The sequence below is a fragment of the Meles meles genome, chromosome 5, assembly GCF_922984935.1.
Source record: "Meles meles chromosome 5, mMelMel3.1 paternal haplotype, whole genome shotgun sequence".
NCBI lineage: Eukaryota > Metazoa > Chordata > Mammalia > Carnivora > Mustelidae > Meles > Meles meles.
In genome coordinates this window covers 97,050,351-97,067,077 of record NC_060070.1, presented here as the reverse complement: position 1 = coordinate 97,067,077, position 16,727 = coordinate 97,050,351, and the positions used below count along the sequence as shown (strand labels likewise).

At 38.2% G+C, this 16,727-nt stretch overlaps 1 protein-coding gene across 1 annotated transcript; it reads left to right on the top strand.

The window, feature by feature from the left end:
• The first annotated feature begins 6,693 nt into the window (after positions 1-6,693).
• LOC123941277 (endogenous retrovirus group K member 13-1 Env polyprotein-like) lies at positions 6,694-9,681 on the top strand. The gene is made up of 2 exons (XM_046004230.1): positions 6,694-6,885; positions 8,141-9,681. The coding sequence occupies exon 2, from the start codon at positions 8,258-8,260 to the stop codon at positions 9,608-9,610; it is 1,353 nt and encodes a 450-aa protein (XP_045860186.1). The 5' UTR covers positions 6,694-6,885; positions 8,141-8,257; the 3' UTR covers positions 9,611-9,681.
• Positions 9,682-16,727: the final 7,046 nt, after the last annotated feature.

Here is a 16,727-nt window from a genome sequence, read left to right as displayed (position 1 = left end):
CAGATTAGTTGACCATATAGTTATTGGTCCATTTCTGGATTTTCTATTCTTATCCATTGGTATATATGTCTGGTTTTGTGCCATACTGTCTTGTTGACTACAGTTTTGTAATATAGCTTGAAGTCCAGAACTGTGATGCCTTCAGCTTTATTTTTCTTTCCTGGGATTACTTTGGGTATTCGGGGTCTTTTTTGGTTCCATAAAAATTTTAGGATTGCTCTAATTTTGAGAAATGCTAATGATATTTTGATAGGGATCGCATTAAATGTGTAGATTGCTTTGGGTAATAAAGACATTTTAACAATATTTGTTCTTCAAATTCTTGAGCATGGAATATTTTTCAAATTTTTGTAATCTTCAATTTTTTTCCATAAGTGTTTTAGAGTTTTCAGATTATAGAACTTTTACCTCTTTGGTTAGGTTTATTCCTAGGTATCTTGTGGTTTTTGGTGCAATTGAAGATAGGAGTTTTCTTAATTTCTCTTTCTTCTGCTTCATTATTAATGTATATGATTTCCTTACATTGATTTTTATTTTTTAATATTTTATTTATTTATTTATTTATTTGACAGAGAGAGACACAGTGAGAGAAGGAACACAAGCAGGGCAGCTGGGAGAGGGAGAAGCAGGCTTCCCACTGAGCAGGGAGCCCAATGCGGGGTTTGATCTTAAGACTCCAGGATCATGACCTGAGTCCAAGGCAGACGCTTAATGATTGAGCCCCCAGGCATCCCTTTACATTGATTTTTATATCCTATGACTTCCCTGGGGTTCTGTATCAGTTCTAGCAATTTTTTGGTGAAGTTTTTTAGGTTTTTGATACCTAGTATCATTTCATCTGCAAATAGTGAACATTTGAATTTTTCCTTGTCAATTTGAATGTCTTTTTCTTTTTTGCTATCTGATTGCTAATGCTAGGAATTCCAGTACTATGTTAAATAAAACAGTGGTGAGAGTGGACATCTTTGTCTTGTTCCTAACTGTAGAGGAGAAAATCTGGTTTTCCCTATTGAGGATTGGCAGGTTTTCATATATGGCCTTCATTATGTGCAGGTATGTTCCCTCTATCCTTACTCTGTTGAGGGTTTTTATCATGAATGGATGTTGTACTTTGTCAAATGCTTTTTCTGCATCTATTGAAAGGACTGTATATTTCTTAGTATGCTGTATCACATTGATTTTGTGAATACTAAATGACCTTTGGAGTCAGGAATAAGTCCCACCTGGTTGTGGTGAATGATTCTCTTAATGTACTGTTGGATTAGTTCTGCTAGTATTTTGTTGAGAATTTTTGCATCCATTTTCATTAGGGATAATTAGGGATATTGACCTGTAGTTCTTTGTTTTTTTGTTTAGTGGCATCTTTTTCTGATTTTGGAATCAGGCTAATGCTTGCCTCATAGAATGAGTTTGAAAAATTTCTTTCCATTTCAATTTTTTGGAATAGTTTAAAAAAAAAATGTGTATTAACTCTTCTTTAAATGTTTGGTAGAGTTCTCCTGGGAAGTATCTGGCCCTGGACTTTTGGTTGCTGGATTTTTGATTACCGATTCAATTATTTTTGCTGATTATCAGTCTGTTCCAGTTTTCTATTATTTCCTGTTTCTGCTTTGGTGGTTCATGTTTCTTAGAATTTATCCACTTCTGGCTCTAATTTTCGAATATAATCTTTCATACTCTTATAATTTTATTTCTGTGGTGTTGCTCGTTCTTTTTCCTCTCATTTGTGATAATACTTGTTTTGGTCTTTTCTAAGTTCTGTTAAGTCTGGCTAGGGATTTATCATTTTTATTTTTTTCAGGTATCAACTGTTGATTTCATTGATTTATTCCATTTTGTTTTGCTGTTTGTTTGGTTTTTAGTTTCCGTATCCTTGATTTCTGATCAAATCTTATTTCCTTCTCCTGGACTTAAGCTTCATTTGATGTCTTTTGCTAGCTCCTTTAGGTGTAACAATGGTTATTTGAGATTTTTCTTGCTTCTTGGGGTAGGTCTGTATTGCTTTTATACTTTCCTCTTATGACTTTTGTTGTATCTGAATGGTTTTAGACTATTGAGTTTTTTCTTTTGTTTCCATGTATTTTTTTCTCCTTTGATTTCCTACTTGACCTATTCATTCTTCAGTAGCAGGTTGTTTAACCTTCATGCATTTGTCGTCTTCCAAATTTTTTCTTGTGGTTAACTTCAAGTTTTATAACATTATGGTCAGAAAAGATGCAAGGTATGATCTGTCTTTTTGTACTTGTTGAGACCTGCTTTGTGATGTAGTATGTTACCTGTTCTGAAGACTGTCCCATGTGTGCTTGAAAATAATGTGTATTCTGTTGCTTTAGGATGAATTGTTCCAATACATCTCTTGAGTCCATTTGGTCTAATGTGTCATTCAAAGCCATTGTTTCCTTGTTGATCTTCTGTCATACAGACCTGTCCATTGATGTAAGTATGGTGTTAAAGTCCCCTACTATTAATATATTATCAATGAGTTTCTTTATGTTGTTATTAATTATATTATAAATTTGGGTGCTCCCTATTTGGTGCATAAATATTTATAATTTTTAGGTCTTCATTTTGGATAGTCCCTTTTATTATGATTTAGTGCCTTTCTTCATCTCTTGTTACAATCTTTGGCTTAAAACTTAGTTTTTCTGATACAAGTATGCTACTCTGGCTTACTCTTGACTTCCATTTGCATGATAATGTTCTCTATCCTCTTACCTTCATTCTGTAGGAGTCTCTTGTAGGCAGCATATATAGACAGATTTTTTTAATCCATTCTGTGATCTTATGTCTTTGATTGGAGCATTTGGTTTATTTACATACAGAGAAATAATCGATAGACATGTATTTAGTGCCATTTTGTTACTGGTTTTGTCATTGTTTCTTGAGATTTTCTCTGTTCTAGTTTTTGTCACTTTTGGTTTTTCTTTCCCACTCAGAGTCCTCTTAATATTTGTTGCAGGACTGGTTTAGTGATCATGAGCACCTTGTTTTTGTTTGTTTGGGAAACTCTTTATCTCCTTCAATTCTAAATGATAGGCTTGCTGGAGAGAATATTCTTGGCTGGAGATTCTTCCCATTTAGCACATTGAATGTATCATGCCACCCTCTCTTGCTTTTCAAGTTTCTGTGGAGAGATCTGCTGCTAGACTTATGGGTCTCCCCTTATAAGTTAGGGCTGACTTTCGTTTTACTGTTTTTAGGATTTTTTTCTTTATTACTGTATTTTGTAAATTTAATTACAATGTCTTAGAGTTGGTCTGCTTTTGTTGATTTTGGTGTGGTTCTCTGCCTTATGAAGAAGTTTTTGGAATACTTCCAAGTATTTGGAAGTCTGTTTGTTTACCCAGATTAGGGTAATTTTCAGCTGCAGTACCCTCAAATAAACCTTCTGCCACTTTCCACTTCCTTCTTCCTCTTCCTGTGACTCCTATAATAAGAATGCTATTATCTTTGATGGAGTAACTGCGTTACTTTGATGGAGTAACTTATGAAAATAAGTCTATTTTCATAATCCATAATTCTTTTTTCTCTCTTTTGTTCAGCTTCATCATTTCCCATTTTTTTTCTCCTCTAACACTTACTTGTTCCTCTGTTTCTTCCCTCCTGTGGTCATTACATACAGTCTTTTTCTAATTGCATTTTATTTCTGATGGGTTGTTTAACTTTTATCTCTGTAGTAAGGGTCTCCCTAATGTCTTCTAAGCCCAGCAAGTATCCTTATGATTGTTGCTTTAAATTCTCCATCAGGCCTATTGCTTATATATGTTTCGATTAGAGTTTCGATTTGATCTCTAGTTCTGACCTTTCCTTATTTGGGGATGAATTCTCTTATCTTGCCACTTTGTCTAGGTCTCTGTCTTCTTCTCTGTGTTAGAAAAATCTACTGTGTTTCCTGCTTCTGAGAGTAACAACTTTAGGAAGAAGAGTTCATATAGTGTCCAGGGTCTGGTGCTTCGGGAAGTGTCTCTGTATGTGCTCTGTGCACTCTGCTTCTGTGTTCTGGCTGCACTTCCAGGCTAGTTATCTGCAGAGGCTCTCCTTGCCCATAGTAGCAGTGTTTGGACCTTGGATGGAGTGTGGTGTGTTTTAACTAGGTGTGCTCTGGTCTGCTTGTTAAATGAGACCTGAAGCTACTTCCACTAGAACTGAAGCAAAACTCTCTGGTTGGTAGACATGGTGTGTGAGGGTTTCTGCTGGCCTTCTGGGGAAGGGGCCCACTGTGCCAGCCCACTGTGTATGTATGTACACTTACCCAAGAAAAGCAGCTAGACTTATGGGTCTTCCCTTGTAAGTTAGGGACTTCTATTGTTTTGCTGATTTCAGGATTTTTTATTACTGTATTTTGCAAATTTAATTACAATATGTCTTGGAGTTGGCCTGCTTTTGTTGATTTTGATGGGGGTTCTCTGTGCCTTCAGAATTTGGAAGTCTGTCTCCTGAATTCTCTAAATCTATTCTTTGCATAATTCCTTTTTCTCTTATTTGCTGAGCTTGATTACTTTCCTTTACTGTGTTCTCTAGATCATTGATTTGTTCTGCTTATTCTAGTCTACTATTTATTGCACCATATATATTTTATTTATTTGACAGAGATCACAAGTAGGCAGAGAGGCAGGCAGAAAGAGAGAGAGGGGAGGAAGAAGGCTCCCTGCTGAGCAGAGAGCCCGACGTGAGGCTCGATCCCAGGACCCTGGGATCATGACCTGAGCCTAAGGCAGAGGCTTTAACCCACTGAGCCACCCAGGCACCCCCCACCTAATATATTTTTAAATTCATTTATTGTGATCTTCATCTCTGGTTATTTTTTAGGTTCTTTTTTAAATTTCGTACAGGTTTCGCTGAGGTGCTCCATTCTTTTCTCAAGTCTAGTGTGTATTTTTATGATCATTACTTTAATTTCTGTCATATTACTTATCCTAATTTCACTTAGGTCTCTTGGTGTGATTTTTATCCTATTCTTTCATTTGGGACAATTTCTCTATCTCCTTATTTTGTTTAACTCTACCTGTTTCTATGTATAGGAAAGTCAGCTACATCTCCTTCACTTGAAAATAATGGCTTTATAAATAAGAGGTCTTCTGGGGCCCTACCATGCAGTGTCCCCTGGTCACCAGAATCTGGTGCATCAAGGGTGTATCTAATGTGTATTGAGTGTGCCCTGTTGTTGCAGCTGAACTGCTTTTTCTTTCAGGCTAGTTGTCTTCAATGGCTTTCTTTGCCGTTGTAGGCAGTGCTTGGTCCCACAGTGTTAGTGGGTCCTTCTGGAGTTGTCTTGGGCTTAAGTTGCATAAGAACAGGCATCTGCCAGACATGTAGCACAAACTAGTGGGCAATTTCCCCGTGTCATCCCCTGAGAAGCTTTCATTGGTAGATAGGGCCTGCGGTCAGACCAGCTGTTTGCTCCCACTCCAAGTCAGCTTGGTGAGTGTGGTTATCTTCCCAAAGTAGTTGCTTTGGCTTTGGCCCATTTTGGGGCTTCTTGCATACTGCCAGGCTTATGGAGTCACTTTGGATGTGCTGGCCACATTGGATGTGTGTATTGGCAGGGGCGGATTTGTAATGTGGATGGTGTGGGAGGCTTGGTGTAAACAAGATTTGTGTCTTCTTGGGGAAGGAATCTACTGTTCAGGGTCTGGAGCAGGCCTAATTGGGGTGAGGGGAGGCACATCTGCCCAAAGCATGAAGAATGACGAGTGGTTGTGGTGGGATACATAGTGTTTGTATCAAGTGTTGACATCATAGAAGAAGGTAGGAAAAGTGGACCAGAGACTCTTAATGATGGAGAACAAACTGAGAGTTGATGGAGGGGAGCTGGGTAGGGGCTGGGCTAAATGGGTGATGGATATTAAGGAAGGCACTGGTGTTGAGCACTGGATGTTATATGTAAATCATGAATTACTAAGTTCTACTGAAAACACACACACATACACACAGACACACATACACACACACACTCACAAATGTGACTTCTTTTCTACATTTAGTTATGGAATTTGTTCCTCCAGTCTTTGGGTCATTTTCTGGATTATTTACACTGTCATATTGTCTAGCTGTATCCATGAAATGAGACAAGCTTAGGTTCCCCCTATGATACCATCTCACTTGGATCTCAATACATTGATTTTAAATGTGGAGTTCAATAAACATTGGATAACATATATACCTTTTTAAATCAATTTGTGTATTAAATATTTTTATCTCCCCTAAAATATCTTTACTGTCTCTTTGCAGTAAACCCAACGAAGTACAACCCCACGTAATATCTCTTCTTTCTCTGAGATTATCAATTGGTTTATCTTTTTTTTTTTCCATTTTATTTATTTTTTTCAGTGTAACAGTATTCATTGTTTTTGCACAACACCCAGTGCTCCATGCAAAATTGTTGTGAGCGGCTCTCCTAGAGCGAGTTGAGCAGGTGGTAGCAAAGGCTCCCTGGTCCTCGGTCGGAGGGCACTCATGGCTAATCCCCTGGGCTCGTTAAGGCCCTGTTGTTTGCCTTAAGATTATTCTCCCATGTTCTGCTGTCATTCTGAAAGCAGACCTTGTGGTCTACCCTGCAGTTGCATTTTCTATAATTATGACTGACACATCCTGTACATGAGACATGTCTCGTCTTTGTGCAAAAATGCTGTGGTAATCACTTATGAAACAGAAATATGCTATGGTAATCACTTATGAAACAGATTTTAAGAGTATGTGCTTAATAAAGAACTCTGTCACTTGCGTCAATTGGCCTGGTGTCCCTCGCGTGTTCTTCGCATTCCCTTTCCCCCGGGACTCTCCCTCTTTTTCCCCTTTCTTTTCCCCTTGCTGTTTGTCGTGCGGGCACGACAAGTGGCGCCCAACGTGGGGCGTCTCGGGAACGAGGTGCTGCTTTCGATTCAGGTAAGGGAACCCGGTTGGTCCGGGACGCCGCGAGTAAAATGGGACTTTCGCAATCAGCGGAGTCCACCTATTTCATGCAAACTTTGCAGACTCTCCTCAGAGAAAGGGGGTCAAAAATTTCTAAAAAGGAACTTGAGGGACTTTTTAAGGTGATACATGATTTCTGTCCCTGGTTCCCTAAGGAGGGGAGTGTAGATCTTGAACACTGGCGCCGTGTCGGGCAAGAAATTAAAAATCAGATCTTTGCCCGAGGTGCCGACGCGGTGCCCCCTCGAACTATGACTACCTGGTCCATTATCTGTGATCTGTTGGACCCTGCTCATAGTATAGTTCTGGTTTCTCCGAAACCCGGCTCGTCTCCCGGTAGCTTAGCTCCTACCCAAGCAGGTGAATATTTGTCTGAGGACCCTGATTACGTGGAGCCTCCACCTCTCCTATTTAGGGGGTCCCCTATGTCGATTTCCTCTGGCTCTTCTCATTCTGGCTCCCATTTGGGACATCCTACAGATGATTTTCCTCCTCCTCCTCCTCCTGCTGTTCTATCAGGAGGGGATGAGTTCGGGGCCGATGATGTTTATTTGGATGATAATAATGATGGTAATGCTGGTAATGACAATAATGTTTATAATCTCTCATCGTCTCCTCAGCCCTTACGTTCCTTTTTGGATAAGGGAGAGGACGACCTTGGTACTATTCCCTTGGAAGGATTAACCCTTTCCCCTCCTAAAAGGACACCTCCCACATCAGATCCCGAACATAATGCCCAATGGAAGAAACAACGTTTCAAATTGCCCCCTCCTAGTAGGCCACCCTTGCCTGCTCCCCGAAAGGTATGTCCAGTTATTCGTTCTGCTCAGGACGAACAAGCTCTGACCTTTTCTGCCATAGGTGTCACTCCCTTGCAACGTGCCTTATACGGTCTCCCCCCCAGTCCATGTTATCTTGGGGCCAAATTAAGGCCATGTCAACAAAGGCAGTATTCCTTTTAAAGGAACAGAATCAACCATGCACCCCTTCTATTCTCTTTCTGGCTTTTATAGCATTGATTACCGCAAACACAGAAGCTGCCCCTTATTGGGCTTATCTACCTGATCCCCCTCTTGTTCAACCTGTTACCTGGAATGATCCCACACCTCGAGTGCATACTAATTTCACTTGGGGATTTAGAGGCCTTAATGATTATAATGTCGGAGAGACGGTGGCTCGCCCTTTTGATTGGCAAACTCGAGCCACCACCCCCCCTATTTGCTTCCAGTTCTTTACCGATGATAACCCCACTTACGGATATGTATCCACTGCTAAATATTCTCGAGCTTTATTTAGGGATCCTGGCACTACCGGGTACGTCCCCCACACACCGAAGGGACCTACCATGCCCTGGAGTATTCTCGAAGTTGTGCCCACAACTCCAGTCACCACTCAGAAATTCGGAATGCGTCCCCTGGGACATCCCCCTTGTGCAACTACCTATGCCTGGAAGAGATCCGACAGTTTGTGGACTGAGTGTGTCCAGGAGGAACCGTTGCTCCTTGCTCCCACTGGCATCGACTTTCCTCTTACAGACTGGTCCAAAAGGAAGAAAGAAGAAATGAGCATCCCCCATGTTCCTTTGCGTCCGACTGGACCTCGAGAAGTAAATTTTGGTCAGCTCCCTGGGTCTATGCTGTCCACCCCCCAGGGTATGTTTCATCCTGAACTTTGGAAACTTGTCGCTGCCATGGGGCCCGTGCGAAACCAAGATCTTGTATCGGGCCAACTAACACTTCGTGCTTGTGTCCCGCGTCCATTTCTGCTAGTCGTGGGGGTAGGGGTTGTTACATCTGTGAGGGTTAATGATACAACCATGTATGATATCCATTGTCCTAGGTGCAGACTAACCAATTGTATTCCTATAGACGCCATGCGCTGGCCTCGATCTCCCGTACATGTGTTCCTGGTAATGCAGCCACCTTTTGTTCTTCTCCCTGTTGAAATCGAAGGCCCCTGGTATGCTAATTATGGCTATCAATTTACTGTGGAATTAGAAAACCATTTGCGTAGACCTAAGAGATTTATTGGGCTTGCTATAGCTGGTGTTACTGCTCTGATATCTCTAATTGCCTCAGCCACAGTTTCTACTGTGGCCCTCAGTAATACCGTCCATACTGCTACCCATGTTAATCAGCTGTCCAAAAATGTTTCAGCCGCTCTACATATACAACAAAATATAGACCAAAAAATCTTAGCCCGCTTAGATGGTCTAGAGGAAGCAGTGGAATTCTTAGGTTCACAACTATCAATATTAAAGACACAAATGTCTTTAATATGTCATGGTGCATTTCAACATATTTATGTCACACCGTTACCAGCGACGAATTATTCTTGGCCCAAAATCCAAAATCATCTTAAAGGCATATGGCATGATGCAAATGTTAGCCTTGACCTTCTCGAACTCCAAAAGAGTATATCTGCCATTGGGCATGCCCACCTTGACATTGTTAACCCCTCTGACCTTGCTCGTTCTATATTGCATACTATGCAGGGTTTTAACCCAGGTAACATGCTGCAACATACCTTTTGGTATCTTCTGGGACTAATAATCTTACTAGGAATTTTATTTGCTATATGGTGTTGTTTCTACAATGTATGGAAACATTTCTTGCAACGTGTTAATGCCCACCTACACTTTTGGCAATTAAAACAAAAAGGGGGAGATGTTGTGAGCGGCTCTCCTAGAGCGAGTTGAGCAGGTGGTAGCAAAGGCTCCCTGGTCCTCGGTCGGAGGGCACTCATGGCTAATCCCCTGGGCTCGTTAAGGCCCTGTTGTTTGCCTTAAGATTATTCTCCCATGTTCTGCTGTCATTCCGAAAGCAGACCTTGTGGTCTACCCTGCAGTTGCATTTTCTATAATTATGACTGACACATCCTGTACATGAGACATGTCTCGTCTTTGTGCAAAAATGCTGTGGTAATCACTTATGAAACAGAAATATGCTATGGTAATCACTTATGAAACAGATTATAAGAGTATGTGCTTAATAAAGAACTCTGTCACTTGCGTCAATTGGCCTGGTGTCCCTCGCGTGTTCTTCGCATTCCCTTTCCCCCGGGACTCTCCCTCTTTTTCCCCTTTCTTTTCCCCTTGCTGTTTGTCGTGCGGGCACGACACAAAATGTGCCCTCCCTATTACCCACCACCTGTTCCCCCAACCTCCCACCCCTGACCCTTCAAAACCCTCAGGTTGTTTTTCAGAGTCCATAGTCTCTTATGGTTCGCCTCCCCTCCCCAATGTCCATAACCCCCTCCCCCTCTCCCAATCCCACCTCCCCCCAGCAACCCCCAGTTTGTTTTGTGAGATTAAGAGTCATTTATGGTTTGTCTCCCTCCCAATCCCATCTTGTTTCATTGATTCTTCTCCTATCCCCCTACCCCCCCATGTTGCTTCTCCATGTCCTCATATCAGGGAGATCATATGATAGTTGTCTTTCTCTGATTGACTTATTTCACTAAGCATGATACGCTCTAGTTCCATCCACGTCGTCGCAAATGGCAAGATTTCATTTCTTTTGATGGCTGCATAGTATTCCATTGTGTATATATACCACATCTTCTTTATCCATTCATCTGTTGATGGACATCTAGGTTCTTTCCATAGTTTGGCTATTGTAGACATTGCTGCTATAAACATTCGGGTACACGTGCCCCTTCGGATCACTATGTTTGTATCTTTAGGGTAAATACCCAGTAGTGCAATTGCTGGGTCATAGGGTAGTTCTATTTTCAACATTTTGAGGAACCTCCATGCTGTTTTCCAGAGTGGTTGCATCAATTGGTTTATCTTGCTCTATAATTTCAAACAAATAGAATCATACCCCAAATATTCTTTATTTGACTTTATTTGTTCAACATGCTTTTCAAATCATGCATCTTGTTCCGTTTATCAATAGTTTGCTTCTCCTTATTTCTTTTCTAAGTAGTATTGACTTTGAATATACCATAGTTTTCAGTTTTTAGTTATTATAAATCATGCTACAGTGACTATTTAGGTACATATCCTTGCACTGAAAAGTTTTTTTCTTTTTAGGCTAAAACCTAGGATTAATATTCTTGAGTCATATAGGTAAATATACATTTAATTAAATAGGTAACTGTCAATTTTCAAAAGTGGTTGTACTACTTTAGACTCCCAGCAGTAGTGTATACTGTTTGTAGTTGCTCTACTTTGTTTTCTAATACTTTTTTTATCAGTCATACTAATATGTGCTTAGTGGAATTTCACTGAAGTTTTCAGATTTTCTTGAAGACTACCAATGTTGAGCATTTAAAAATGTATTTATTGACAAATTATGTCTTTTTGAGGTACATAATACTTAAGGTGTCTGTTCAAATATTTTCCCTATTATAGCCAATGCCAAAAAGTTCCTGCTAATACCTGGTGTTCTGTCAAACGAATTCTGTAACTGTAGAGGTGTGTAAAATATATAATTAAACACTAATATCAAACAAATATTCCAAAAATTTGAAGTTAAACAGATGGGTAAAATATGTTGAAAGAAAGCAATATGGTGAGAGAAATTTAAAAGCCCCTGAATGTACAGGGTGTAACAAAATTCTCCAAAAACTAAAGGTCTAACACTTAGTTTCTGAAACAACCTAGAAGGAAAGCTTATTATAACACAACCTCAATATTAAGGAAGAAAAAGATCAGTCTCCACTTTTCTTCTTCAGTGATTCTAGATCTTGAATGTATGCTGTTCACTTATGGTCCAAAGTTTAAACTAGAAGTTGGAGGTTGATGGAGGAGAAACAAAAGCATTGAGAATGAGAATTCTACTTTGCCTCTACTTTCTGCTTGCAAATTTAATTTTTAAGACAATTGGTTAAGTGGAACTTCTTTCAGTATGGAGATTTTTTTTTTTCCCTATAAGATTCCTATTTTAAAGTTTGGTGCTGAAAACAGTATTTTTTTTTTTTTTTTGGTACTCAATTAGGAATAATTCTTTTCAATATTATATAGCATTATTACTAAGCATAATGCAATGAACAAGAAATAAATTTTATTGAAAATAGACCTTAGGTTTAATATATTTTCTCCAGGGGTGCCTGAGTGGCTCAGTGGGTTAAGCCTCTGCCTTTGGCTCAGGTCATGATCCCAGGATCCTGGGATCAAGCCCCACATTGGGCTCTATGCTTAGGGGAGAGCCTGCTTCCCCCTGCCTCTCTGTCTAATTGTGATCTCTCTCTCTCTGTCAAATAAATAAAATCTTTAAAATATACATATTTGCTCCAAAAAATCCCACCCTCTAAGTAAATGAATAAACAAAGACATTGGTATCATATTTCTTCATTTTACAGTAACTGCTATAGTCATTTCATGCTTCTCACAAAAATTTAACTATGTACCATAATTAAGTTTTCTTTTTTCCTAAACTCACATAAGGAATTTTTATAATCATCTTCCTTTTCTCGAGATACTTATTTCTAAGCTCTTAGAGTATGTAAGAATTAGCATATATGTGAATTATATGTTAGGGCAGTTAGCATGAAATTGCAAGATTTTTAAATGGAACATTCAATAATCAATATACTAGAAAACCCCATGTGAGATCATCTTGTGGTATACATTTGGAATGAAAATTGAAGGAGAAATAATAGACATAAATAGCAAAGATAAAATAAACCTGAAAATTAATATGCTTTTCTTACTTGAGAGAAAACTGAACAAAATGTAAAATGTAATCAGCAAATAGATATTTGAAAGATTTGTCACTCCGATCAAGTCTATTATTTTTTTTTTTAAACAGAATTATCTTTCCTTTTAATCTGATTTTTTGGAGTTCTAGTAGACTGAGAGAAACCATATTTTCTGACCACGTGTGTCTTTTTTTTTTTTTTTTTGCACGTTTCTACATTGAAATTTTGGAGTGCTATAAAGATTGAAACACTATTAAAAATTAGGGACTCAAAAGTAGCTGATTTTAAATCTTAAAATCTACAGTAATCAGGAAAGCATGGTATTGGAGAAGGAATAGATACATAAACCAATGGAACAATAGAGTCCAGATATAGACATTCTCTCACATATATGATATATATGGCATAGTTTATGTATGATTAGTTTATTTTCAATAAAGATGCAAAGGCAATTCAGTAGAGAAAAGAGATTGTCTAGCAAATGGTTCTGAAACCATTAGCTTTATTTCAAAAAAGGAACATCAACCTATACCTCATACTGTATATAAAAAATATAATGTATTTTATATTTCAGAATGGGTGATTTTTTCTGTAATAGTTCATTTGAATTTTTTATATTTTTAATTTAGCTTCTAATTTGTGTGTTTTCATCTCTACTTAAAATACAGATCATCTTAATCAAAGTTTTACCATCTTGTTTATTAAATGGATCATATTTGTTTCAGTGAGTTTTCTTCAGATAAGTTTATCTGCTTCTTTACATGTTGGTACTTTTTTTTATTTTTATTTTTTTGTTCTTAATTGGTTTCTGTCTATTGTGCATTTTACTTGGTTGGGTCCTGAGTATTATTTCTTTATTTAAACACTGCTGGGCTGTGTTCTAGGACACAGTTAAGTCACTTTGAATCATTTGATTCTTCAAGTCTTGCTTTTAAGATTTGCTAGGATATGTTCAGAGTAGCTTTTTGTTTAGTATATATCTAATTTAGTCTCACTCTAAAGCAGTACCACTTTTGGGATGCTTCTCAGTGCTCCATATATTAAGAAGCTTTTCTACTCTGATCGTTGCAAACACAAACTGTTGCCCTCCCTAACAGAAACCAGGAATTTGTCAGGCTTACTGCTAACCAGTGGCAATCAGTATAAATAAGTAGTCAGTAAGATACAGAGAACCCTCTAAACATCTCTGGAGATCTCACTCTTTGCAGCTTCCTTCTCTTATTCTTCTCTCCACAGATTCTAGGCAAGCTGGCCTCCCTGATCTCTAATCTCTGTCCGTTAGATTCAGCAAGACTGCTGTCTTTGTTTCCCTTTTCTTCCTTGTGGTCTGGAAAGTGCCTCTGGAAAAAAGGTACAGACTTAACTCAGTTCTCTTTTTTCAAAGGCCATAGTTCTGTCCTTTCTGTTCAATATCTGAGAAAAACATTGTCTGCTTTATCTAACCGTTTAAGAGAGTAAGTCTGGTCCCATTTCTTCACTACCAGAATTAGAACTTCTATACAACTTTTAATATATAGAAAATATAAATTAGCAATCATCACTGATGTGAGTGGAATGAATGGTTGAATAAATGAATTATTGAGCCAATAAACAGTTGTTTACTATAATTCCAAAATGTACTCTGTCCTTTGCTTTGTGCTAATATATGTATCCCAGGATATTGGTGGTAGTTTTCAATCTATTTAGGGATACAAAACTGTCAAATGGTTTAATAACATAGTAGTTATGTGCTAATTAGTTTTATGTAGCATAGAAGTTCATTAATGGTGCAGGGAATATAATTATTATAGATTGAAGTAACTGGAGTTCTCTAAGCAAAGTAGAACTTTAATTGGACCTTGAATTATTGGTAATAGTTCAGAAAGGGAAGGGTGCCATAAAGTGGAAGAAATATAATATCTGAAGGCACAATGTCAAGTTGGGCAGGTGGGGAGGCAGATGTGGCAGATACCCTGAGAAGATCAGCCTAATAGGAAGCATTGTTATTTACCAAAAAAAAAAATGCAGGCATTTAAAAACAACAACACAACAACTAAAACTGGGGTTTTAAAATTATCCATGTTACCCCTGAAGTGCAAACACAGACCAATTGTTGAACCTCTTTCAACTTCTTTGTCTTCATCTGTAATCTTTTTTCTATTCCAAAGACTTTGGTAATTCCAGTAGGCAGTATTAAGCAAGCCACCCATTGGTGATACTCCTGTGTTACTTTAAAATGTAACCATTTCATCTCCACTCTCTGGGATGCAACAATTTGTGACCAAGGTAAAAATGACCATGCCTGGATTTAGTTGTATACATAAATGGTACTGATATTACACATTTATGTCTCAGACATAAAGCCCGAGATCTCTACCTTTTTCTAACCGTGTTGTCCTATACTCTTAATAAAAATGTATGTATTTAAGGTATACAACATAATTTGATATACACAGTAAAATGATTACTATAGTCAAGTTAACATCTTTTCACGGTTACCATTTATGTCTGTAAGATGAGGGCACATGAAATTTACTTTTAGCAAATTTTCCCTATTCAGTGTGTTACTAACTATAGTCATGCTGCACATGAGATGTCTTGATTTACTTACCTATATAAGTGCAACTTCGTGCATTTGACAGATTATCTCCTCCTTTCTCCCATCTCCCTGATACTGATTGTTCTATGCACCTGAATGTTTTATATTTCACATGTGAGATCACTTGTGTCTGGCTCATTTCACTTAACATAATGTTTTCCAGGTTCATCCATGTTACTACAAATGGCAGGATTTTTTTTTTTTTTAAGATTTTATTCATTTGCTACAGAGAGAGAGAGAGATCATAAGTAGGCAGAGAGACAGGGGAAAGCAGGCTCCCTGCTGAGCAGAGAGACTGATGCGGGACTCGATCCCAGGACCCTGAGATCATGACCTGAGCCAAAGGCAGAGGCTTAACCCACTGAGCCACCCAGGTGCCCCACAAATGGCAGGATTTTTAAATGAATAGTATTTCTGTGTCTGTATAGCACACATATTTATCCATTCTTATGTCGACAGACTGTTTCCATATCTTGGGTATTTTGAATAATGCTGCAATAAACATGGAAACACAGAACATCTCTTCAAGGCATTGACTTGGATTTGGTAATTATTTTTGGCTATGACATAAAAAGTTCAGGGAACAAAAGCAAAGATAAACAAGTGGGATAACATCAAACATAAATATCTATACAGCAAAGGAAGTAACAAAATCAAAAGGCAGTTTGTGGATTGAGGGGGAAATATTTGCAAGTCATATATCTGGCAAGGGGTTAATATCCAAAACATATAAGGAACTCATAAAATGAATAGAATAAAAACAACTCTATTAAAAATGGATAAAGGGCCTGAATAGACATTTTTCCTAAGAAGACATACATATGCTCAACAGGTATATGTAAAGGTGCATAACATCAATAATCATTAGGGAAATGCAAATTATAACCGTGATGAGATACCACACCTATTAAGATATGTATAATAATTTCTTAAAAAGCATGAGAATGTGGAGAAGAAAAAACCCTTGTATACTATTGGTGGGAATGTAAATTGGTACAGTCATTATGAAAAGCAGTATGGAGTTCAAAAAACTAAATATAGAACTACATATGATTTAGAAATCCCTCTTTTTGTAGATAACCAATGGAAAAAACAGCTCTTTACTTTTCCCCTCATTTAAAGAGACTTCTTGTTATTTGGAAAACAAGAAAAATATGTTAAACAGATGGCCCAGTTCCAGTTTGTGCCCCGCATTCTGTAAAATTCAAATATATCTCCATAAGAAGAGCCAATATAGTGTGGCTGGCTGGCTCACTCGGTTAGGCAGCAGACTCTTGATTTAGGCTCAGGTCATGATCTCAGGGTCATGGTATCAAACTCCATGTTGGGCTTCACATTCAGTGGGGAGTCTGCTTGAGAGTCTGTCTTCTTTTGCTCCTCCCCCCACTCACCCTCTTGCTCTCAAATTTTTTTTAAAGGGCCATTATAAACTGACATTTATTTTTTTAATTGAAGTATATTTGACACACAGTATTAGTTTCATGTTTGCAACATAATGATGCAATATTTGAGATACATTATGAAATGGTCACCACATTAAATGTAGTTACCATCTGTTACCTTACAAAGTTATTACAGTATTATTGACTTT

What these genes read in the sequence shown, in the direction of transcription:
- LOC123941277 (XM_046004230.1), top strand. Translation starts at nt 8,258, where the DNA reads ATGCCCTGGAGTATTCTCGAAGTTGTGCCCACAACTCCAGTCACCACT.